The following is a 24,400-nucleotide window of genomic DNA, read 5'->3' as shown; positions in this document are numbered from 1 at the left end:
AGCTGGGGTATTCTCTGCGCGCTCATTCATGTGTTCATCCGCTCATTCGGCATATCCTGGGGGAGCACCTACTACATGCCTGCTCTCTGCTGGGGGCTGGGGACACGGAACTGAGCCGGGCACATGCGCGGCTTATGGTCGTGACTCGGCCACCACTCAGCAATTATATAAAAAAAAAAAAAATTCGCGGGGCACCTGGGCGGCTCAGTCAGTTAAGCATCTGCCTCACAGGTCTTGATCCTGAGGTCCTGGGATCGAAACCCCCGTCAGGCTCCCTGCTTGGCGGGGTGCCTGCTTCTCCCTCTCCCTCTGCTGCTGCCCCAACTTGTGTGCTCTCTGTTTTTCTTTCTGTCAAATAAATTAAAAAAAAATTTTTTAAGATTTTGTTTATTTGACAGAGAGAGAGAGAGATCACAAGTAGGCAGAGAGGCAGGCAGAGATGCAGGCTCCCTGCTGAGCAGAGAGCCCGATGCGGGACTGAGTCCCAGGACCCTGAGATCATGACCTGAGCCAAAGGCAGAGGCCCAACCCAATGAGCCACCTGGGCACTCTTAAAATCTTTTTTATAAGTTAAAAAAAAATATTGGTGACATTTGTGGCCACTACTCCTAGGCAGAGTCCAAGCATGTAGTCTGGGATACCACGGAAGGTCTCCCTGAGAAAGTGCCATCGGCTCCGCAATCCAAGGGGTGCTTGGCAGAGGCGTTCGGGCAGTGTGTTTCGGGCACTGACAGGGCTGGAGGCTGCACAAAATGGGGCACATTTGAGGATCAGAAGAGGAGGTTCTTGTGGTTGGCTGGCAGGCCAGAGCTGGGGGTGGGGCGCAAAGGTGGAGGGGCCTCTGCTCCGCTGGAGGGGTCCCAGAGGGGTCTAACTGGGGGGGGTCGCTGGGGGGCTAGCTGCAGGGTTGGTGGGGGCTTAGTCTGCGTGTTGCTCGCAGCATACTAGGGTACCTGGAAGAAAGCCCAGCACATAGTAGATGCTCAGGAGTCCTGAAAAGAGTGAGTGAGCAAGTAGAGACGATGGGCATTTTTACTGAATGGGGAATGTCCTGCATGAATAGTTTCAAAACCTATTTTTTTTTCCCATAAACAGCAGATTTTGAATGTCTTTCTGTGTCACTATCTACTCTGCTGTGCTGACATTCTTGGTGTTTTCTCATGCTTTCCTCTCTCTCCAGGAAGGAGCGGAGACCCCGGTGCCCTCCCCTCAGTGCTGGTTGTCCAAGAGTAACTGACGTGAGCAAGCAGAGACCTGGTGAGTGTGCCCCAAAAGGTGGCAGGAGCCGGGCCGCAGAGGGGTCCTATGGCCAGGCTGAGTGGCTGGGACTGTGATGCAGGCTGGCGGGGAGCCGTGGAAGAGTTGCCACTGGGCACATGACACAGTCGGGGGTGCACACGGCTGAGGGATGCTGAAGGACCAGGGAGGTGGTGATGGAGGTGGAGAGAAGGGACGTTAGTACCATATAGGGACATGGAGGAGATGGGACATGGCAAAGGGCTGAATGTGGCACATGAGCGGGGAGGGGAGGTGTGAAGGGTGATGCCTGGGTTTCCGGCCAGAATGCTTGATGGAGGTGGGTGGGGAGTGATATCCAGCTCATCAGCTGCTGTAGGTGTGAAATAGGCTTCTGGGTGATGTTCTGGGACTTACACTGTTATCTGTCTGCTTCTCCATTTGTTCCCGTCAACTGGAGGCTGTAGTAGAGAGAGCAAGGCATTCCCGAGATCTGGGCACTTCCTTCCCTGTCTCTTTCACTTTTCTCACTGCCTTTCTGCGGGAAGCACAGAGCAGGTGGGTTGGGGTTGGAGATAGAGCGTGGTGAGCCTTGGGTGTCCAGCTAAATAAAGACTCTATAGACTTTTTCCTGTGGGTGGTACGGAGACATTGAAGGTCCGTGCGCGGAGAAGCATCAGCCGTGCATCCGTCTCTCCGCTTGCCCACCCATTCAGTCCTGAAACACTGTCTGTGCGTCTGCTAAGGAATCAAGCAGTAGAATGCACCGGAGGGCCATGATTGCCTTCACGTTCTTATAAGCTGGGGTGGGGGCGGGTGGCATTGTTTGTGGGCAGGGTGGACAGGAGCAAGCTGAGACAGGAAGCACCCTGAAGAGGTCCACGCTCCTGGGGTCTCACTGGCATGTAGTGGTTGGAGAAGAACAGTGCAGATTTTTTTTTTTTTTTTTTTTTTTTTTTGCTTTAAAGATTTTATTTATTTATTTGACAGAAAGAGACACAGCATGAGAGGGAGCACAAGCAGGGGGAGTAGGAGAGGGAGAAGCAGGCTTTCCGCTGAGCAGGGAGCCCAATGTGGGGCACGATCCCAGGACCCTGGGATCATGACCTGAGCTGAAGGCAGGCACCTAACCAACTGAGCCACCCAGGTGCTCCGGGCAGTGCAAATTCTGACTTACTGCCCAGTTGGTTGTGTGGGGAGAAGAAGAAGGAGAATTTGAGGAGGACTGACTGGCTTGGGGGGACTAGGTCCGTGGTAGTGCTTGTCACTAAGATGGGGACCAGGGGGTGGGGATGGTTCTGGGGAGGATGAGTTCTGGTTGGGCCATTTTCCCTAAGCTCCTGGAAGGCCCAGCCCTTGGCTGTCTTGTTCATCTCCCTACCCCTTGGCTCAGGGCCCAGTAGGGCCCACTGAATAGTTCTGCACGGTCAGCTGATGAGAGGGGTCATGAGAGATGGGTTCGGCCTAAGCAGAGAAAGGGAATGAGCACGTATTGGGGATCTGTTAGGGGCCAGGTCCTATGCATGACTAAGTGGGCATCGGGATAAGGTGGAGGGTGCAGCAGGAAGGCTGTGTCACAGGTGGGAAAGGCCAGATGGGGAGGCATGTGTCCCTTCACCTGTCCATCCGCAGATGTTGGGTCTGACCTACCTGGGAGCCCATTCGCAGCAAAAAAGGTGCCTGAGAGCAGAGTTCTCTGTCTTGTAGGCAGGCCATTGCTGATGGCCTATGTGAAGGGGTGTGGAAGATGTCCTGTAACACCTGGCTTCCAGAGGCAAGGCTGACTTCAAGGGGGAGTGGGAGATGCTCTACGATCCTGAGGCCCGGGGACAATGGATAGAAGAGTTAAGCCAGGCTGGGATGTCTTTGGGTGGAGGGCCCAAGGTGCTCACTGGCTTCTGGACTAGGCCCTGGCCTACGTCAGCAAAGGATCTTGCTGTCTATAGCAGCATTTTCAACCTCAATAGTATCAACATTTTGGACCAGATAATCCTTTGTTGCAGGGGTCTGGCCTATTACTGTAGGATATCTAGCAGCATGCCTTGTTTCTTCCTGCTAGTTGCTGGTAGCACTTGCCCCTCACCTCCAGTCTCGGTGGCAAAATATGTCTCCACACGTTGCCCGTTAGTCACACAGGAGTTGGGGGTGGCTACAGAATCACCCTGGATTGAGAACCCCTGTTCTGGGGTGCCTGGGTAGCTCAGGTCATGATCTCAGGGTCCTGGGATTGAGCCCCACATCGGGCTCCTTGCTCAGCAGGGAGCCTGCTTCTCCCTCTCCCTGCCTTTTCCCCTGCTTGTGCTCTCTCTTTCTGTCAATAAATAAATAAAATCTTAAAAGGAAAAGAATCCCTGGTCAACACCACCTCTTGCTGCCTTCACTAAACTGGGGAGGGTCACTCAGGGGTGATTCACAGGGATGCGGCATTCGAGCTGAGTTCTGAGGGGTAAGCGCACGGCTGGGGGCAGGAGAAGGGCGTTCCTCCCTGTAGGGGGATCAGCAGGTGCTGAGGCCTGGAGGTGCTGGGGAGCATTCACCCCAGGGAGGTTCTGCTGCCGGAGGGAGGGCACTGGAGGGCTCGTGGCTTGGTGGGGCTATAGCTGTAGGCAGGTGCCTCTGCTGGACCTCATGCCGCCTGGAGAGACTCTGGGTTGTGCTTCCTAAGTTCCCCCTCCATTCCCCGGGGAGCCCAAGGAGCCCAGGGCTGTAAGAGAGTAGGGGGCCCCACTGTGGGAGGGTGGGCCGGCTCTTAAAAGCTATGCTTACAGGCTCTGGCCACCTGGCCGGCTGAGGGAAGCTGCCTCCTGCTGCCTGCCTCCTTCCCCAGGGCTGGGGTCGAGGCTGAGGCTGATTTATTCCCGTCATAATCCCGCGGTCGGTTTGGTGAGAGTTGGAAACATGTTGGTTTTCCTTCCCAAGTGTAACAAGGCCTGTTTCCGCCTCCGCGGCCGCTGCTGCAATGCCACGCGGTGAACTGTCCAGGACATGACAAAAGGGCTCGGTTAGCTGCCCACTTTGAACGTGAGTGGCTCCCGGCTCTCCCTGCCCTCCCTGCCCTCGGGCTTCTCTTACCCAAGCATTGGTCTCTCCTCTCGGGGGCCCTGGGGACCCCTTCTCCTGTTGATGTCCATTTTGGGGCCCTAGCCTCCAGGGAGCCAGGGTCCTGCTCTGGGGGTAGGGAGCTGTAGGAACAGGTGGTATTTGGAGACTAATTAATATTTGTGAATAATAACACGTGCCCAAGGGAAACAAATCAATCTGTGTTTGCATATTCATGAAGAGGACTCAGAATGATCCCAGCTGTTCTCCAGCCAGGGATACCCCCCAACACCGCCGTCTCTGGCGTAACATGGTCTCTCAGGGCTGGGGGGACCCATTGAGGCTGATAGGGGTGCTTAGGTCGGGCTGCCTGGAGGTGACATGGCCTCTGTTACATACATTTCCAGGACATTCTTATTTGAGTCTTGTGGCTTGGTGTGGTGCCTGCCCCTTCCTTTTTCCTCAGAGCAGTGATTCGCAGGCTCTTTGATTTTGCGAACCAGTACACTTTCCAGAAGTACTTGGGGCTCAGACACGGGAATGGCAGTTTTTTATTTGGCCAGGTAAGGATGTTATAGAAAATACTGCTATCGGCTACCACCCTTATTGCACACCAGAAAGGACATTTTAACACCAAAACACAATTTGAGAATAAAGGACAGTTCTTCTTAAGAAAGGGGATTTGCCAGCCTTACACTGATGTATCAAAGGAAGGATGTATCCAAACCATTCTGAATGTAGAAAAATCACACCCAGCTATATTCCTATAATGTCATACGGTATGGAGTTGTTTACCTGCCCCAGTATGTCAGTTGGTAGGACCAATGGGCCACAGTGCATTTCAGAGACAAGCCTTCGTTAATGTCAAGAGCTCAGGCCTTGTTCTCGTCTCAGTTGTTAGAAACACAGACTCACCCAGCCATGCTGGGGGGAGTGGACACTTGGCTCTTAACACTGTCGCACTGGATTCAGAGGGTGCTCGGCGACCCCATCAGGGTTAGCATCAGCCTCACCTCCCTGCTCCTTTCCCACCTTCTCCCCCCAGGTGACCTGGAGCACTCTGGGGTAGGGACAGGGCCAAGGTCTAAACTAAGGTGAGGCCCAGGCATCCAGGACTCGGAGGAGGGGGCCCCGGGGCTGGGGGCAGGCTGTGTTTCCAGAGTCAGAGGCGGGCAGCAGCTCGCTCTTGCTAGGAACTGGTGACCCGAAAACCCCTGGCTTAGACGGCAGTATGATTGCTGGAGCAGTCCCCTGAGAATGTGTCTTTGCCCATGTGTTCCCAGTGTTTCCAGTCTCTGGGTAGCTGTGTCCCTATGTCCACGGACCTCTAGGAGAAGCTCTTTGGAGAGGGAATATCTTTGTTTTCAACTTCTCTACCTTTGTCTGTCCTGCTTTGTGTATCTGGATAGCGTGCAAATATCCCCAACTTAGATACACAGGGGGCCCTTGGAGTCCCCAAGTCAGTGTCACTTGTCTTTCTCACACTGGGGAGTGGCTTATCGGGGCCCCAATTCTCCTGACACCCATGGCCAGAATCATATCCTAGACTGCACCACAGGACCTCTGTTCTGGAGTTAGGGCCCCTCGACAGCTGTCCTGACGATGTCTGTGTCAGGGTTGGGGTATGTCCCATAATAATGTACTGGCAAGTTCCGCCCCTATAATGTCTGTCAGGTAGCTCCACCCCCAGGATGTCTGCACCTTCTGTCTACTCTCCTGTGATGTCTGGATTGGACGGCCGCACCTCCACGATGTGCCCACCCAAGAGTTTAGGGATCTGATTTCCATAGCCAGACAGGGATGCGCCGCCATGAGATGCGTGCTGGGGCGTTCCATGCCCTGCTTGCCGGGCTGTGCGCTTGTGCCTCCATGATCTCCCTTCTTTGTACCTTTATCACCTTTAGTTCATACCAGGGAGATCTACCCCCATGCTGTGAGTGTCTGTGGCTTCCACCCCCATGGGGTCTGCCCCAGGGAGGGGGCTCCAAGCCTCTCTGAATATGCTCTCGTGGCACACCGTGATACTGGGACTAGCCCCCTCTGCCCCGTCTTTGGTGCAACAGCCCACCCCTGAGCTGTAAACCCACGGCGTCTGTACCAGGGGCGACAGGATGACTGTGTCAGGGGGCCGCAGCCTGGCCAGTTCACTGCCGGATGTCTGCCTTAGAACTTGACTTCTATGGTGGGTGCCATGGCTTCACCTCAGCGCCGTGGCACCCAAGCTCAGTGGGACCTCTGTCCCAGACCGGCTGAACCAGGCATCATGGTGGGGACCCCCTCTCTCCTGGTCTCAGCCACCAGAACTTTGTGATCCCAGGCATGGCGTAAATGGGGTCGGATGCCCACTGTGCCCCTTCAGCTCTCTTGCCTTTGCTTCTTTGTTGCTGTCTAAGGCTTGTAGCCAGCTTTGGGACAAAGGACATCTCCCGCACTTTGCCCTCTGTGCTCAGCCCCCGCCCCACTTCCCAGCCCTGCCTGTTTTGTCTTAGCACCTCTGCTTACCTACCGCCCTCCAGTCTTCTGACCTCTGACTGTCCCCGTTGAGACAAGAGTTCGAGTTCCAGGCAGGAGCAGAGCCGTCTTCGAGCCCGGCCCCGGCACTTCCTTGCGAATCCTCCTACCACTGTGGGCCAGCTGGGACCTGAGTCTAACCTAGACTCTCCCCCCAGAGTCCCTGGGACCACTGCGGGGTGCCCGGGGGTGTTCGTCATCACCCCGGCCCCTCTGCATCCTGCTGTGCTTCCAGAGCATTAGCAAGGGGCTTCTTATGTGCCAGCCGCCTGCTCAGAGTGAAGTGTGAGCAGAGCTGGTGGGAGCTGTTGGGGATTCCCTGAAGCCCCCTGCAGGGGCATCATCAGGGCCGTGGAGTGACAGCGGTGCAGTCGGTGTGCTGTGGCTTCACACAGGTGCCTGGCAGACTGGGAGGGCACACCTGCCAGAGGAACCCTAGGAGCAAAGGCCTGGGAGGGGTTCCACCGGTCCCAAACACAGCCTTCCCTGTGCACAGGTGCCTGGCTCAGGCTGGCAGGTGGTTCTGAGCAAGCAGCTCCCAGAAGCTGGATCCGCCCTGGGCCACTAGGGCAGGGGCAGAGGAGGTACGGGTGGAATCTGAAGGTCCAGCACCCCTATCCCTGGCCACACCAGGGCCTCCCTGGGGTTTCCTCTTGGAGTGGGAAGGTGCCATGGGAATTGGGTAGGACGAGGGTGGCCAGGCAGGGCAGCTACGACTTGTCAAGAGCATGTCCTGGCGAGCCTGGACGGGCTGTGGCTTTGGTTTCAAGCCACTGATACCTGGATCCTGTCTGCTGCTAACAAGTCTGTGCTCTGGGGCCTGTCCTCAGCGTGCGGGGTCTGGCCCACTGCCTCCTCCCTCCCTGCGGGGGCGAAAAGAGACAATGGGTCCCCCTAGCTGCATGGGTCAGTTACCTTCTCACTGCTCCCTGTCTCTGTCTTATTTTGTTTGGTCTGTATGTCTCTGTGTCTTCTGACCCTGTTTCCCCATTCGGGTCTCCTAATGGAGGCAGGTTGGAAACTCACAGTCTGGGACAGAACAGCCCTGTCCATCCTCTGGTCTCAGTGGCCCCCTGCCCTCCTACTCAGGTTTAGAGAATGACCTGAAGGCCTCTTGTGCTGTCTCCCTATGGTGTGACTCTTGGGTTGTCCTTGGGGTCACTGAGGTGGGGGGATCCATGAGAAGCCTGGGTGGTCACAGGGCTCTGTGGGTCTGGGTGGTCATCGCACAGTCCAAGGTCGAGGAGGGGGCTGTGTCTGTGGAACCGGGCTTTGGATGGTCAGTGAGGATGAGCAGGGTCTGGGTGGTGAGTGGGGGCTAGGAGGTGGCACAGATGGGCGGTAGGGACCTCGCTGGATACCGGCTAACTGGCTGTGCCCTTCTCTCCATCACAGGTTGATTGTTCTGGGCTGTGGCTGGCCCTGGTGCTGGGGCCCTGGATGGCCCCTGAGCCAGCTCCAGGGAAGACGATGGTGCCCCTTGTGCCCGCGCTTGTGATGCTTGGTTTGGTGGCAGGTGCCCATGGTGACAGTAAGTCTGATCCATCAAGCTGCGCATTCCTCCTAGCAGGATCCTAGGGTGGGGGATACGGGCAGCTAGGGCAGCTACTACAGGAAGCAGGATCCTTAGACAACCCCCTAGACCCCCTACTGTTAGAGAACCTCCCCCAAGAAGTACTCCAGCACCGTGCTTCCTAGGAACTGCCTGTGGAATGCCTGCATGTCCCTTAAGGCACTCTAGGGTGGGGCATGGCTAAGTGTGACCCCGTTTTATGGAACGGGGGTGAGACATGTCCAGGATTCATGTGGTCATCGGGTGACGTGCTTAGGCGTGTACTGTGTCTGCCATGGCAGATCTGTCCAGAAGACGCAGTGTGAGCTGTGTCAGAGTTGAGTGGGAATGGGAGGGGTGGTACACAAGCGACGTGCACAGGTGTGTGAATGGGACACCGGCGGAGTCCACAGGTCCACGGAGTGATCAGAAGCCAGAGCCCCCGTAGCCCTTTCCCTGGGCCGGACCCTGGGGTTCAGATGTGGGGACACTGAGGCCCTCCTTCCCCTTCCCCACTGCCTTCTAGGCCAAGGGGCAGGAGACCCCTTCCCCCAGCCTCTCGGCCTAGGGAATGGGGGGGAAGATTGCACCTGGTCAGTAGGAAGCTGGGCTGTGTGTGTGTGTGTGTGTGTGTGTAAGTGAGATTGTCCCCTGCCCAAATCCAACTCCGAACTTTCATCCCTTTCCTGCTGCCCTTCCCCCTGCCTGGCACTATGAGACTGGCCGCAGCCCGCCCCGTCACCATGGTTACCACTGCTTGGTTACTGGTGGGAGGCGGAGCACAGGGCAGATTGAGCCAATCTGCACGCCGACTGGGAGGGGTGAGGTCGGAGCCAAGGTCCCTGGGGGAAGGGGCTGTTCCCAGCCTGTCCGGAGCCCAGAGGTGGCCAAGGGCCAACCTGGGGGTCAGCAGGCCATAGGGCTTCCCTCACCCCCCACTCCCAAGTGTCTTGGCGCAGATCTCTCTCCTTGCCCCACCCAGGAGGTCTTTTCCTCTAACGGCTCATTAATTATTCAGGACCAGATCCTGGAGAGGGGTGGGACCAGGGCACCCCGCCCTTTGTCCTCTGAGGCTGGGCCCTGGTGGGGCTAGTAGGGCCCGGGAAGGGGAGCCTGTTCCCCCTGGGGGTTGGGGGAGGGGGCGGTGAAGGGCACTGGGAGTTCTGAGGTGCAGGCCCACGTCGGGGTGGGGGTGATCTCCAGGCCTGGCTGGGGCTGCTGGGGAGAGCTTGTGCCCACATGGGCAGGTTGGGGTGGAAGTCACTGGGTGTGGCTCTGACGTTGGCTGGGAGGCAAAGGCTTGTCAACACTCAGGTGTGGTCAGTCGCCCTTGGACACTGAAGTACTGTCCTGCTCCCCGACCTCACCCTGGACAGTCTCGTGGCCTTTGGACAGGAGATCGAGGGCCAAGGGAGGAGCGCCCAGCTGGCCTTGCAGACAGCACATCCTGGGAGACTAACTGCTTTCCCTTCTTGCTGCAGACCAAACGTGCCCTGACGCGTCCCCTCATCCCCCCAGACCTGTTCCTCTTTCTGTGTTCACTCTCCTGGCGAAGGCATCACCACCCGCCCCACCGAGTCAGAACCCCGGGGCCTCCTCCCTGTCTCATCCCCTGTGTCCAATCCATCACCAGCTTCTGTTTCTCACTTTTAAACATCTTTGGAATGCATCCCCCTTCCCCTCCACTGCCTTCACCCAAGCCACCCTTGGCTCTTTTTTGGGTTTTTACACGAAGTTGCCTCCCCATGGCTTCCCTGCCTCGGTTCCCCCATAAGCCATTCTTCTTTCCAGAGTAAGAGTCTGGTTGAAAACGAAAGCCTATGTTTCCCCTCAGTTTAAAATCCCTCACTCTCCTCCCCTGTTGCCTCCAGGATCAAGCTTAGGGGTCTCAGTGCTTCTCAAGGCCCTGCATTTTCCAGCCTCTGCCAGCCTCATCCTTCACCCTGCGCCCCACCCCTCACCCTGCCGTGCTGACTTCTCTGTTGCCCATGCACTCCCCAGGCTCCTGTTCTCCTGATGCTTCTGCTTGGAATACTCTTCCCTGACCAGTTCCTGTACACTTCCTCCAGCAGTCTGGGTCATGGGCCACTTGGGGGGCAGAGTGGAACAATATTTGGAGCAGAGTCCCAGAACCTCCATGTTGGTCCCCTGAGACCGAGAACCCAAAGCCCAGGGTCTGGAAGGTAGGAACCAGCTGGAGATGCTGAAGTAGGGTGAGTGAGGCTCTGTCCCCAGGCAGAGAGCCACGGGAGAGTGGCCTGGGCTGGGAGCTGTGGGGACCCGGCCCCTGTCTTACAGACTTCCCTATGCCATGTATGCTTTTGGAGCTGTACCTTTCCCACCGTGTTCAGGCTTAGGGGCTTGGGAGCCTTCTAGGCGGGGGTGACTGGGCAAACGTGGACGGAGCTGCCACAAAAGGTAGGGCAGGTGCCCCTAGAGAATTGACGACCAGAGCAGTGAAGCGCGGAGCGGACAAATGTGTTTCTATAGGCCTCTTAACGAGACAAATGAATGGGAGCCCTGGCCTCTGAAGGGAGCGGAGGGAAGGGGGGGTGGAGAAGCAGCTGCCAGGAGTGAGCCCAGAGGCCCCAGCGTTGCCGCAGAGTCAGCGCCGTTGGAGACCCAGGCACGCAGGGCTTGGGCAGTTTCCCGAGCGCAGGGCTTTGTGGTTTCTCAGGGAAGCAGCTCGTGGGGCTAGAGGCAGTCCTGAGCAGGAAGAGGTTTCTCTACTGCCCTAATGTGCGAGTCAGGTGCCAGGTGGCCGCACGGGCCTGCCTTTGGACCCCGCAGTGTGAGGTACTCTGGCCTGTGCTCTGTTGGGGGGCAGCACTGCACAGAGGTCGTGACCTAAACCCCTGGTGGGGGCACTAAGAGGCTTCCTGGAAGAAGGGAACCCTAAAGGGTGACTGGACATTTGCTAACGGGGTGGTACATAATGGGGTGAGATGTCAGGGTTGTGGAAAGGAACAGCCCTGGGCTTCTCCATGGAGCTCAGGAGAGAGCCACAGGGTGAAAACCTTTTGTCCCCAGACAGTGTGGGACAGAGGCAGAGATGCAGCACAGGTGATCAGCTTTGAGCGGGGTCCCTGGTTACAGCCCAGGGACTTGGAATCCTAAGAGCGTGGAGCAGGATGCCCCAGTTCGGGCGGGGTGGGGGTAGGGTGGGGGGCAAGGGCCCGTGTAGCTGAGGGGGTGTGTGTCCTGTTCTACCCCTGCCCTGCCAGCCTTGTGGTAGGCAGGGCCACCAGGTGGGTAGGGCCTGCTGGCCTGCCTAGACTCTGCCCTCTGTGGCACTTCCGGCAGATTGCTTGCTCTCTCTAAGCCTGTTTCCCTCTTGCACAACGAGAGTAATCATTCCTACCTGGAAAGGTTAACTGAGGTCCCATGTTCAAGGCACCTGGTACCTGGTGTGTGGTCCCTCGATCCAAGGCCATGACCCAGGGCTCCCTGTGTGTCCCCTGGGAACCCAGGGCTGTCTCTGAGCATGGTCCCCTCTGGAGAGCACCGGGAGCAGTCATAGGAGCCAGAGTTAATGAGTCCCCTGCTTATTAGACTGTTCAGGGCCTGGGAACTCCACCTCCAGGAGCTCCCTCCCCTGCCTCGCTGTCCCTCACTCCCTTATGGCTGTGTGTCTGTTCTCTGCTTCCGTGTACACCCATGTGCACGTGTGTGTACGTACTCCACAGGGAAGGCATGAGATAGCAGTCTGTCTCCCGGTGGAGGAGCCTCCAAGGGGGGCCCACTTTGGCTGGCTAAGCACCTGTCACCCAGAGGCATGCCCACCCTCTCCCCAAGCTAGCCCACTGGTTTCCTTTATGAGGCCACTCATTCCCACTGTGCGTGGGCTCAGTGGCCTGCTTGCACAGAGAGTGTCCCTGGGCATAGTCTGGGAGCTCTACCCAAAGAGATGTGTGGCCCCCCAACCTCCATGCAGTGAGGAAGGGGTCAGGAGGGGTACAGAAAGTCAGAAGTTCTTCAGACCCTCTCTGAACACCAGCTGGGAGTCAATAGGAGGCCAAATGGTCAAGTGGCCTGACGTTGATGGCATGCCGGTTGCGGTCGTCAGTCAGGGTAGCTGTGATCAGTGCTGGAATGGGAACCCCAAGTGCTGCTGGACGCAGGGCAGGCTCCCACAGGGGGTGGGGTACAGGAGAGGGGCAGGGCACACAAAGGCAAGGAAATGCCCATCGGCCTGGCCTTTCGGGGCAAGTCCCCTGGCTAAGCTGTGTGCAAGGCACAGTACTCAGCCCATGGTAGTTCGGTTTGGAAAGAGTCAAGGAAGGTGGAGCCTGGAGAGGTTAGCAGGAACGCGCGTGGGGACAGCAGCAGGGAGACTGCAGTCAGCACAGAGATTATAGCTGGGGAGAGACCTGGTCAGATGTGTGCTCCCCAGAAGCTGGCCTGTGGAACCAAAAGGGCAAGGGCTCGGCAGGGCTTTGGGACAAGGACAAGCTGGGCTTTGACTGCAGGGTGGGTGAGGAGACCCTGGGTGGGAGTGGGAGTGGGTTTGGGAAGCTGAGACTGGAGGGAGGGGAAGAGTCTGCCCCCTGGGCACCAGGCTTGGGAGGCGCTGCCAGTCTGGCCAGTGGGTGGGCTGGGCGGGGCGCTGGCTCCTCTTCAGCCTCCAAGGGGATTCTGCCTCCTCGGTGGCCCCAGGCCTTGGGCCCCGTCCAGCTTCCAGACAGTGCTCAGGCCTTTTCCCTTCTCTCTGCTCTCTCCTCTCTTGTGACCCGGACCTGGCTCTCCTCCCCAGCTTCTGGCTCTTTGTTTGGCGGGGAGGCCCCGCCCCCAGGCGCCGGCCCTTCCAGTTCCGCAGGTTCTAGCCTCTGGTTTCTGCACGTCCAGGCAAGAGCTGAGGAGGGTTTGGTTTCTACCCTGCACTGCTTTCCCTGATGGAACGGGCATCCCCCTGGTGTGGAAGGGACTGCAGTCTCCATCCTCCTTAAGCATATCCCTTGTCGGGTCACTCCTTCATTTGTTCCACACCACTGTGCGCCAGGTGCTGGATCGGGCACCTGGGACAGGGCCGAAACAAAGCAGGCACGGTGTCTGTTCTGCCCTGGGGTATTGTTCTAGGTGGGGAACCAGCTGTGAGCCACATACTAGCCCCAAACATAGGAAAAGTAATAACCTCACACACGGACTATGTAATAAGCTGGAGCAGTGCTATTACAGAGGCAGAGGGAGTGACCAGAGAGCTTCAAACCAGGAACCGAGCTAATGGAGCAGGAGACAATGACAGGGAGACCAAGGAAGGTTTTCTGAGGAAATGATGCTTAAGCTGGAACGGGAAAGGCAAAGAGGATGTCTAAGAGGTTTGTGACAGCAGGAACAGCTTATGCAAAGGCCCTGAGGCCCCAGGGAACATTGTTTATCCAGGGGATGGGAAGCCAGGGCTGGGGGGGGCATGATGGACAGTGGCTGGGGTCAGACCTGGAAGGGCTCTGTCCACCATGAAAAGGAAAAGACTTGAAATTTTGTTTTGATAGCAGTGGGAGGCCCTCCCAGGGTTTTAATCAGGAGTGAAGCAGTTCACTCTGGCTGCTGAACGGAGATTAGACCGGAGGGGGCAAGACTAGAGACAGGAACACAGCTTGTTGGGCTGGTAGAGTGTCCAGTCAAGGGAAGGTGGTATCTGGACTAAGGTGATGGCATTGCAGGATGAGATCCACGAAGCTGCTGGTGTGCAGGTCCTCAAGTGTGGGAGAGGGTTGCACAGGGTGTGGGGGAGGTGCACGTGCATGGAGCCTGAGTGGGCAGAGTCCTATGCGAGAGGACCCATCTGAAAGGACCAGTAAACAGCGACAGGTTCTGCAGAACACCATAGAATGGGAGAGTCTGGAGCCTCCTTCAGAGTGCAGAGGAAATATGAAGCAAACTGAAGTTTCTAGAGGCTCTGTTATCCCCAGGCCACTCTGGCTCCCACCAAGGCTGCCCCTGGCTTTTCTGGCCCAGCTGCCTCCTGCCCTCTGTTCCAAGGGCAGTCAGGTGGGGCCGAGTTTCCATCCTCCATGGAGCCTTGGGTGCTAGTGCTAGAAGATGAGCTTAGGATTTAGAACACCAGTCAAACCCTAGCACCCCCCCACGTCACTGTGACTTATCCGTTACTTAGCCTTCTGAGCCACCGGCTCTCCATCTCAGTCAAAGATGCTAAGACAACCCATGTTGTTGTTTCAAGACTAACGATATGAGTGAGAGTCTGCACAGACCCTTGGGTCACTAGCACCATTTTGCAGATGAGAAAATGGAGGCTCAGAGATGACGAGTGACTTGCTTAAAAATTACATAAAACCCTCCCTGGGCCCCGGGGTGCTCAGTGAGGTGGCTCCCTTCCTTTTCTCTGTACCTGCAGCTGTAACTGTGACCCGGTGGTCCCCCGACCCCTCTGCTCCTCGGGGACTGCGCCTGGCTCTTTCCGCTGGACCCTGAGGTTGTCCCTCATGTCTTAGGAAACCAAAAAAGAAACCAAGATGTAAACCTCCCTTGGCCCCTCATCCCCTCTAGGCACCATCTTTTCTGTACCTTCCTCTTGTAGCCAGTGTCCTGTACACGGTCCCTGCACTCTTCCCTCCCCTTCCTCACTTCCCACTCACTCCTTCACCTTCTTTGGTCCAGCTCCCCACAGCATGCCACACACCCTGACACAAGGCCCCTCTCTTCTGCCCCAGGTGTCTTGGAGTCATACAGGCTTGAAGTCAAGTCTCAGATATGCTCCTCATTGGCTGGGTGACTTTGGGCAAGTGACTTGACCTCTCTGAGCCTGTAAACTGGGAATAACAAGAGCGAAGGACTAAATGAGATGAAGTTCTTGGTGCAGATTGGGTCCTTAGGGAGAGAGTGTCATCATGGCACACACACCCATTTCTGTGCCAGGGATGGGGTCAGGTCAGACCGGGGCTCATCGGCACTGAGCAGGTGGTCTGAAAGGTCATTTCTCACGGTATTAGCCTTCCTCGAGCTGTTCATTGGCCTGATTAATTGGAAATGGATCCTCTGTCAGGATTAACGAGGCATTGCTATGTCTTAATAAAAGCAGGTTTCTCTGGTCTTGTGACCCTGGGAGTGGGGCTCACAGGGACAGGTGTGCCCATTCAGACCTGGTGGGCATACAGAGGTGATGTGAGCAGGGCAGTACAGTGTCTGGGGCCCTTCCTCCTTCCCCTCCCCCGCCTCCCGGTGGCCACCTTGCGGGAGATGTACAGGCCAGCTGTATCAGAAGGCAATAGCCAAGCTAGTGGGGGCGGGTGTGGGTACAGATTTACAGGAAAGCATTCACCTGGGAAGACGTCCAGAGACACTTAAGAGGTGGAGTGTCTAGGCCCTTTGGGACTGCTGGTTATGTGGGGGCCGAGAGAGAGGAGGAGTCACGGTTTCTGGCTTGAGCTGTGGGGTAGATGGAGGTACCATCACCCAGAATGAGAGCAGTGGGGGAGGGACAAGTCTCGGAGAGATGCTGGGGCTCTTCCAGACAGCTCTCTGCATGCCTTTGTCCTGGAGCTTGGAATTGATGGGGGAATGGGAGACAGAGTGTAGCCATTAATGCCTGGACTCTAGAATCAGAACTCCTGGGTTCAAATCTCAGCTCTGCCACAAACCAGCTGTGTCATGTTGGATAAATCCCTTAACCTCTCTCTGCCTGGATTTTCTTCTTTACAAGCAGACGTAATTATAGCCCCCACTGCATATGCTACAGCTCTTTGAATAGTGCCTGGCATGTAGTAAACACTTTATAAGGGTCAGGTGTCACTATGAGTATTTTCTTTCTCTCTTTCTCTTTCTTCCTCTCTCTTCTTTTTTGAAGATTTACTTATTTATTCTAGAGAGAGAGCGGGGGGGTGGTGGAGAGAGAGAGAGAATATCTCAGACTCCTCACTGAGTGCAGAGCCCGATGAGGGGCTCGATCTCACAACCCTGAGATCATGACCTGAGCTGAAACCAAGAGTCAGATGCTTGACCGACTGAGCCACCCAGCTGCCCTTAATATTTTCTTTATAGATCTTCTTGCCACCACCTCCCCCCATGACTGTGGAGTGTTGGCCATCTCTGTAGGACTGTACCATGGTGACTCGGTGTCTCCGTTTCTCCAGGCAAACCTGTCTTCATTAAGGTCCCTGAGGACCAGACTGGGCTGTCAGGAGGAGTGGCCTCCTTCGTGTGCCAAGCCACAGGGGAGCCCAAGCCACGCATCACATGGATGAAGAAGGGGAAGAAAGTCAGCTCCCAGCGCTTTGAGGTATAACCTTGGGTGGGAAGGGGCAGGCGGGGCTCATGGTCTTCCTGTCCTCTTCCAGAGCCTGGCCCTGCATTCCCTCTCCTTCATCTCTCTGCTCGGGGGCCTTTTGGATGTGGGAGGATGTCTGAGCTGGAGCGGGCTGTGACCCTGTGTCTGTCCTCTGGCAGGTCATCGAGTTTGATGACGGGGCAGGGTCTGTGCTGCGGATCCAGCCATTGCGGGTGCAACGGGACGAAGCCATCTACGAGTGCACAGCCACCAACAGTCTGGGGGAGATCAACACTAGTGCCAAACTCTCCGTTCTCGAAGGTATGTGCTCGGGAGCCACGTGGCATGTTGGGTGGGTAGAGTGGCGCGTAGGAAGAGCCGGTCAGCCAGCCCTGTCCCTGCTGTGAGCTGGCATGTGTTTGGCAGAAAGGAGAGCTGGCCATCTTGGCATCGGCAAAGGTCAGATGTGGACGGGGATGGTCATGGGCTGCGACAGTATTGTCTAGCGTGCGCCTGGTGTCTCTGTATCCTCCTCCAGAGCCGTGCCATTGCTCTGGTAGGGTCTGAGGTCTGACTTGGTGTGTGGGGCTGCAGTTGTCCATCATTTGAGTTATGTGGCTTGTGGCCGTGGATGTGATTTTTCTGTGGAGCCTGGCAGGGGGCTTCAGAGAGGTGTGTTCCCTGTAGCCTTTAGGAACAAGGACCCCAGGCTGGGGACTAGGACTCTATGGATTTTAGTGTCTTCTCACCTCCTGGTTCCTGCCTTCATTCACAAACACTCCCTATTGCTGCTGTGAAGTCCAGAGGGTCATCTGACCTGGGCCCTGCCCTTGAGACAGTCTCCAGTAAGTTTTATGAGGGCCGCTAGGGGAGCACAGAGGAGAGGAAACTGTTGTCTGAGCTGAGCCCGGAGGATAAATGGGAGTCAGGGTTGGGGCCTAAGCAGCACGTGCCAAGGCCCAGAAGCCAGAGAGAAGGGACCTTTCAGGGAGCTCAGTTGTTCAGTTCGGCTTGGGGGGAGTGGGTGGAGTTTGAAGGCGTAGAGAGAAGGCGGGGTGATCTAGAGAGGCTGGAGGGCAGATCACACAGGCCAGGGCTGAGAAAAGAACACTTTCCTGGGGGCGCAGGAAACCGTGGGATGGGGAGTGACACACTCAGCCCCCAGCCACAATGGAGTCATCAGCCTGAGTATGTCTGTGTGTATTTTCAAAACATAGCCTAGATTGTTGCCTTTTAAAAAAAAAAAAATTGCAGTAACAATACCTGTTCACTGTTGAAGATTTGAGAAGTATAAAGTAGCACATAGGAAAAAGTAAAAATCACCTGTTATCCTGCCTCTACCAGTGACACTTGGTTATTTCCTTAGGGTCCATTTTCTGGGCGGGCATTGTGTATGTAGTTGACCCTTGAACAGCATAGGGGTTAGGTGTGCTGAACACCCCCCCACACACCCTTCACTGCCAAGCTCTGGAAAATCTGCATGACTTTTGACTCTCCCAAAACTTAACTACCAAGAGCCTGCTATCTACTGGAAGCCTTACCAATAACATGAAGTCAATCAGGATTGCCTGGATGGCTCGGTCATTTAAGCATCTCCCTTTGGCTCAGGTCATGATCTCAGGTTCCTGGGGAGGAGCCCCATGTTGGCCTCCCTACTCAGCGAGGAGTCTGCTTCTCCCTTTGCCTCTGCCGTTGCTCATGCTCCCTCTCCCCATGCTCAAATAATATAAAATCTTTGATTAAGACATCCCTCGTGTATGTATTATATACTGTATTCTTATGTTAAAGTAAGCTAAAGGAAAGATCTTACTAAGAAAGTCATGGAAAGGGCGCCAGGGTGGCTCAGTGGGTTAAGCCTCTGCCTTCGGCTCAGGTCATGATCCCAGGGTCCTGGGAACGAGCCCTGCATTGGGCTCTCTGCTCAGCGGGGAGCCTGCTTCCCCCTCTCTCTCTGCCTGCCTCTCTGCCTACTTGTGATCTCTCTGTCAAATAAATAAATAAAATCTTAAAAAAAAAAAAAAGAAAGAAAAAGAAAATCATGGGGGAAAGAAAAAAAAGAAAATCATGGGAGGGACACCTGGCTGGCTCAGTCAGGAGAATATGTGACTCTTGACCTTGGGGTTGTGAGTTCAAGCTCCACGTTGTGTGTAGAGATTACTAAAGAAAAAAAATGAAAAGAAAATGATGAGAGGTCATACATTTGTATAGTACTGTACTGTATTTATCAGGAAAAGTCCACATATAAATGAACCTGTGCAGTTCAAACCCATGTTGTTCAAGGGTCCGTTGTATAAGAAAAATGGGATCACATCCTGCCCAATGATCTATAGACTGCTTTTTTTTTCCCCTAAGATTTTGTTTTTAAGTAATCTCTATACCCAGTGGGGGGCTTGAACTCACAACCCTGAGATCAAGAGTTGCATGCATGCTTCAGCGACTGAGCCAGCTGGGCGCCCCTCATTTGTAGACTGCTTTTCAAGATAACATATCAGGAACATTTTCCTCACCATTAAGTATTCTATATCATTGTTTTTAATGGCTGTAGGTGTCACGCAAGGTGCCTTCATTTATTTAGCCATTCCTTTATTGTCGGACACGTATGTTGTTCCCATTTTCTTGCTCTTATAAATAAAGTGCTATGCCCTTCCTTGCAGATAAGATGTGATCACCTTCCTGATTATTTCCTTATTCTAGATTCCTGGAAGTGGAATTGCTGGGTCAAAGGGCACATGAATTTTTAAGCCTTTCAGTATTTCCAGAAGACTGTGTCAGTTTACACTCCCACCAAGCAGGGCACGAGAGGGCCTCTTTTCTGCACATCCTCACCAGCAGTGGGAATTATCATTGAAAAAAAAAAAAAACTTTGCCAAGTTAATAGGCAAAAATGGCATCTCAATTTAATTTGCATTTCTTTGATTACAAGAGCAGTTGAACATCTTTTCACATTGGCCATTTTTACGCTATGGCTTTACGTGCTCCCGGGCATCTGTTCAGTAACTCCCTGGCGCCTGTGTGTCTCCTGCGCTTATGTGGCTGGGGTCCAGTTTAGAGGGACAGTGGTTACGAGCAGGGCTCCTGATCCCTTCCTCTCTTACCCAGTGACCTGGACAGGTAGTGGTGCCACCGAGCCTCATTTGCTCCATCTGTAAACGGGAAGGTGATGCCTGTTGCCTGAGCTGGTTTGGAGGATGGAATATGACATCAAGTAGTTCTCGGAATTCCGGCAGGAATGGTAGCTGCTGGCTGCTGGGCTGGGAGCTGCCGGTACCTGGCTTCCATGGCATCATCTAGATGGTGCAGCCCCTCTGTCCATTCCCACGGGGAGTACTGACCTGTAGAGCAGGGACCCAGAGGACAGGCCCTGGGCCAGGACCTCAGTTTCTATAGCTACAACCAGGGGACAGAGTAGTTCAGCCCTGCCCCAACCTCCAGCCCCCCCCCCCCCCCCCCCCCCCCCCGCTGCTGCCCAGCTGTAGGCCCCAGCATGGAGCCGTCTGTCCTACCCTGGCATTTGGGAGGTGGCTCCTGCCCTAGAGGGCATCTGGTCAGACTCTCTGAGGAAAGAGGACCTCCATGCTAGTGTTGAAAGAAAAGCACCCCCACCCCCTGGAGTCCCTACACCCCAGTTCCTTTGTGGGCACTTCTCCCCCCCGCCCCCACTGTCCTGGGCAGCCTTATCTTTTAAAGGATCCAGGAGGATGTGGATGGTCTTTTAGGCCCTGAGGTGAGGAGGATTCAGACTTGGTGAGGGGACCCCTCCATCCTGGGGGGCTTTCTTGAATGAAGGTTCCTCTAGCAGGGGCCTGGGGGATGTCTGGGCTGTGGGGGGTGTCTGATGAGGTTGGGATCAGTGTGGGGCAGGTCCCTGCCCTGCTAGTGCCCCGTCCCTGTGGGGGTGGGACTGTGAGCCTCAGCGAGCCCCCACCCCCTCCCCCTCCTCCTTCTCTTCCTCCTCCCCCTCCTCCTCCTTTTGAAACGTAGCACCCGGAAGACGAAACGCTGACTTACCAGGCTGGTCTGTGTAACCTTGACCAGGCTCCTGGCTTGGCAGCCCGCAGTGGAGTGGGAGGCCTCAAAGGTGCCAGGAGGTGGGGCCCGGAGGAAGCAGCCCAGACTGTGACCATCCCCCCGCTCCTCCCGGGCCCCCAGGAAAGGTGTGTGCGGAACAGGATTGAAGGATGGTCTGACTGGGGCTGTGGGCTGGAGCCAGAGGAGAGCCAGGGCCGCTCCTGGGAGGCCTTTACAGATTCTAAGGAGGCCTGGGGAGAGGAGGAGGCCAGTTTGAGGGCTGGGAATAGGAGTGTGTCCCTTAGGGGTGTCACACACTGCACGTACGCCCAAAAGCACACACACGTGCATACATGCTTACTACGCACTGGGCTGATCATGGGAGTGGCTGAGGGCTGCCTGCGGCGACCTGGCTCGAGGTCTGAGGAGTCAGCATGCCCCGAAAAGGGAGCCCAGGCTGACAGTTCTGGTCCTGTGCGCCCTGTTCTATGTGGTTCCCCACCAGGCCCAGCCTCCTGATACACGGCTCCGGTGAGCTCCGGTGAGCTTCACAGGAACACCCCTGCTGCTGGAGGCCCTCCACTCCCTGGTCCCTCATTCCAGTCTTTGCCCCCCGCGCCGGGGCTCCACTGACACGACTGGCACTCCCCGCATGTCCATGTGTGGCCCATTGTGGCCCCACAGTGCTCTGCGGGCTGCTGCGGCGGTGCCCGGCACCAGTGGGCCGGGGGCGAGCCCGTCCGGGCTGTGACGCGCGGGGCCTGCCGCCCAGTGTTCCTGTCTGAGTGGTAATTGAAGCCATTAGCGCGCCAGCCTCTCCCTCGCCCGGTAATGGCAGGAAAAGCTCTTCTCACTCCGCACTCTTGAGGCAGTGGCTGAATCACTCCCCCTCCAACCCGCCCGCTGCCGCCACTGAGACAGAGAATCTGACATTTTCCCTCTCGAGGGAGGGGGAGGGGAAGCAGGCTTTAATTCTTGTCCTTTCCTCCGGGAGGTTGGGGGGGCAGTGAGGGGCTCAGAGCTCCTTCTGGACAGTATGATCTGCCTGAGCCAGTGGGCTCCAGGCCAGGTAGGACAGTGGTCAGCAAAGCCCCAGAGGAGGCCAGAAAGCAGAGATGTGGGCAGGGCCCTGGTGACTTAGGTAGGTTCTGGGAGGGCTGCGGAAGGGGAGGGGGAGAGGTGGAGGGCGGAGGGGGGAGCCCAGGAGCAGGAGGGAGCTGTTTCTGACTCTGTCCTGGAGGGACCTGGCTCTGAGGGCTCCACACTCCCTTTGTGATCAGGGACATAGCAGCTGACCTGCACCCCGTGTGTGCTGCAGGTGCCCCGTGTGCCCTGGGTACGGCAGTGTGTGGGATATGTGGCATGTGCTGCATGTACAGCAGTGGGTGTGTGGCAGGTGTGTGCATTTGCATGCACGCGCTCCCATCCAGCCCCACGGGGAGGTGTGATATATCCAGCAGGCAGTGTACATCAGGTAGTGCCTGTGGGTGTGCGCACATCGGGGTGTTTGTGGGGCGTGGTATGGTGTGTGTGGCAAGCAGCCAGAGCTGAATGTGTGGGGGTCAGTCTGACCCTGGGGGGGATGGTCAGAGAAACTGTCTAGCCTCATTGTCTCGGGGACCCATGGGTTCCCTGCTCAGAGCTGTAGGTCATCGGGACAGCTGGACAGATGAATGTGGGACAGAGCAGTCAGGCTGACCTGTTCTCCAGTACAGTGGCTCCCCAGCAAGTCCTCTGCAGCCAGGCCAGGAGGGAGGGTGCAGAGGGATCCTGCTCAGATTTTGGGAGCCCTCCTTTTCCTCCCCTCCTCCTACCAAGGCTAGGCTCCCTTTCCCCAGGTTCCACCCAGCCTCAATGCCTGCTGTTGGACTAGGACCATACCGTCCTTGGATGCCAAATGGGCTCAGGAATCCAGCTGCCCACCTGGAGTGTGTCTGGTCTTCCTCCTTTGTGGCAGGCTCTGGGGGGTGCCAGCTGATGTGCGTGTGGGACAGAGACTGGGGCAGCGGGACAGTCAGTGCTGGGCCTGGACCCATGAGTTCTGCAGTGGCTCTGACCCTGGCTGGCTTTGGGACATGTGGGATGATGAAGGACCTCTCGGGAACCCCCACCACTCCTCACCCCCATACTCAGTCCCTTTGGAAATAGCCCCAGGGACAGGAGGGCTGATGAGCAGCCTGTGACCCTGTCCTGAGATCCTGGGCTGGGCTGCACCTGGAGCAGAGTTGGTAAGGGAACTTGCTCTCAGGATGGGTGGGAGTTTTCCCAGGGAGTTGGCACGCCTTACTCTCCCTTTCTCTCTGCCCCTGGCCCAGGTCTGACTGGGGTTGGGGCGTTTGGAAAAAGGGCTACTACAGGCAGAGGATGACTTCCCAGATGGCAGGCTGTGCCCTCTCCCTGTTGCCTGTGTATGTGTCTGGACCTGTCACCTCCCTGATTTGCAGTCACAGAAGACCTACAACCCAGGCCAGCTCCTACCTCTCCCCTCACAGCTGAGGCATGACCTACATGCTTCTGGTCCAGTGACTATGGTCTCTGTGACCTAGCCTTCCACCTCCCCCCACCCCCTGTCATGACTACTATAGCACTGGGGACCACACAGACATGAGGCTCTGCAACCATTTCCTGGAGAGTTCTGGGCCCTAGGCATAGGGCTGGGAGAGGTAGGTGGGCAGTGCCAGGAGGGCCTTCAAGTTTAGACTCTGGGTTTCTTGGTACGTAAAATCCCGCATTTTCTCTAGTTTTAATCCTTCTCCAAGGGCCCAACTGGACTTCCTTCTGAATGGCCCTCCTGTGGTGTAGGCAGTATGTTCGTGTCTTCTATTAGCCGGATGGTAGGTACCTCCCCTGTGCCCAGCCTGCCCCCGCCACCCCTGCGGTCACAGGTACTGACCAGGCCCAGCTGTGTGTTTGGCCCGCTCGCTGACTCCCTTCTCCCCCAGCCTCATGACCACAGAGTGGAGCCAGCAGCTCTGGGAACAGCTCACCAAGTCGGAGGCTCTCAATGCCCCTGTCTGTGCACATTCTCTGTCCTTGGTAGGGTGCTCCCTCTGGTTGCCAGGGGAGAGAGGATTTTAATCAGAGGAATGACATGATCAAATATATGCTTCAGAAAGGTCCCTGAGGGTACATAGTGGGGCAGCAGAAGACCAGTGAGGGTCTGGGGCAGCCCTGCAGCCCAGGCAGTAGGTCGCAGTGGCCCAAACCCAGGCAGCAGGCAGGGGAGGAAGGGAGAATGGGTGGCCAGCGGTGGAGAGAGAGTGGTGAGCTGCCTGGCCACAGTGGGGCTGGGGAGATGGGAGACTCTGGGTTATGGCTCTGGGGCCAGGTAGATGGCAGGACCATTTTCTGAGGCTCAGGACCCAGTCTGAAGGGGCAGATTAACGAGGCCAGCTAGAAATCTGTCGTAGTACGCATGTGCGGGCATCCAGGGGGAGGTATCCAGGAGGCCTTGTTCAGATTCGCCTGGCGCTCCAAGGGACATCTGGAAATGGAGTTTTGAAGGCTGAGAAATGGCACATCTCAGGGAGCCAGAGCCAAGAAAGGAGGAAGAGGGCCCGGATGGAACCCCAGCTGGCTAGTACTTCATGTTGGGGGGTGGGGGGTTTCCATAGGAATCTGGTGAGGAGAGGCCTGAAAGGGAGGAGGGAAACCCAGAGGGAGGCTGTGGAAGTGGAGAGAAGAGAGGTATGTGAAGGAGGAGGGAGTGGTCAGTGGGGCGGGGTGCTGTCAAGAGGTCAGGCAACATGGGCACTCAGAAGTGTCCTTTGGACTTAGCCCTGTGGGGTCACGGTTGACTTTGATGAACTGGCCAGAAGCTGTAGAGGTGGCAG

The 24,400-nt window shown here is 56.4% G+C and overlaps 1 protein-coding gene across 1 annotated transcript in view; it reads left to right on the top strand.

Moving 5' to 3' along the window:
- Window positions 1-24,400, top strand: part of PTPRF (protein tyrosine phosphatase receptor type F) — an 85,311-nt gene that overhangs the window by 5,914 nt on the left and 54,997 nt on the right. The window contains 5 exon segments of the mRNA XM_047724208.1: window positions 1,181-1,257; window positions 5,321-5,369; window positions 8,182-8,317; window positions 16,426-16,571; window positions 16,739-16,880. Coding sequence (XP_047580164.1) covers window positions 8,227-8,317; window positions 16,426-16,571; window positions 16,739-16,880 — 379 coding nt within the window. The 5' untranslated portion in view covers window positions 1,181-1,257; window positions 5,321-5,369; window positions 8,182-8,226.

Source organism: Lutra lutra, chromosome 4 (genome assembly GCF_902655055.1).
Source record: "Lutra lutra chromosome 4, mLutLut1.2, whole genome shotgun sequence".
Classification (NCBI taxonomy): Eukaryota; Metazoa; Chordata; class Mammalia; order Carnivora; family Mustelidae; genus Lutra; species Lutra lutra.
Note: the sequence above shows the minus strand (reverse complement) of the source record. Positions and strands in the feature narration are given on the sequence as shown.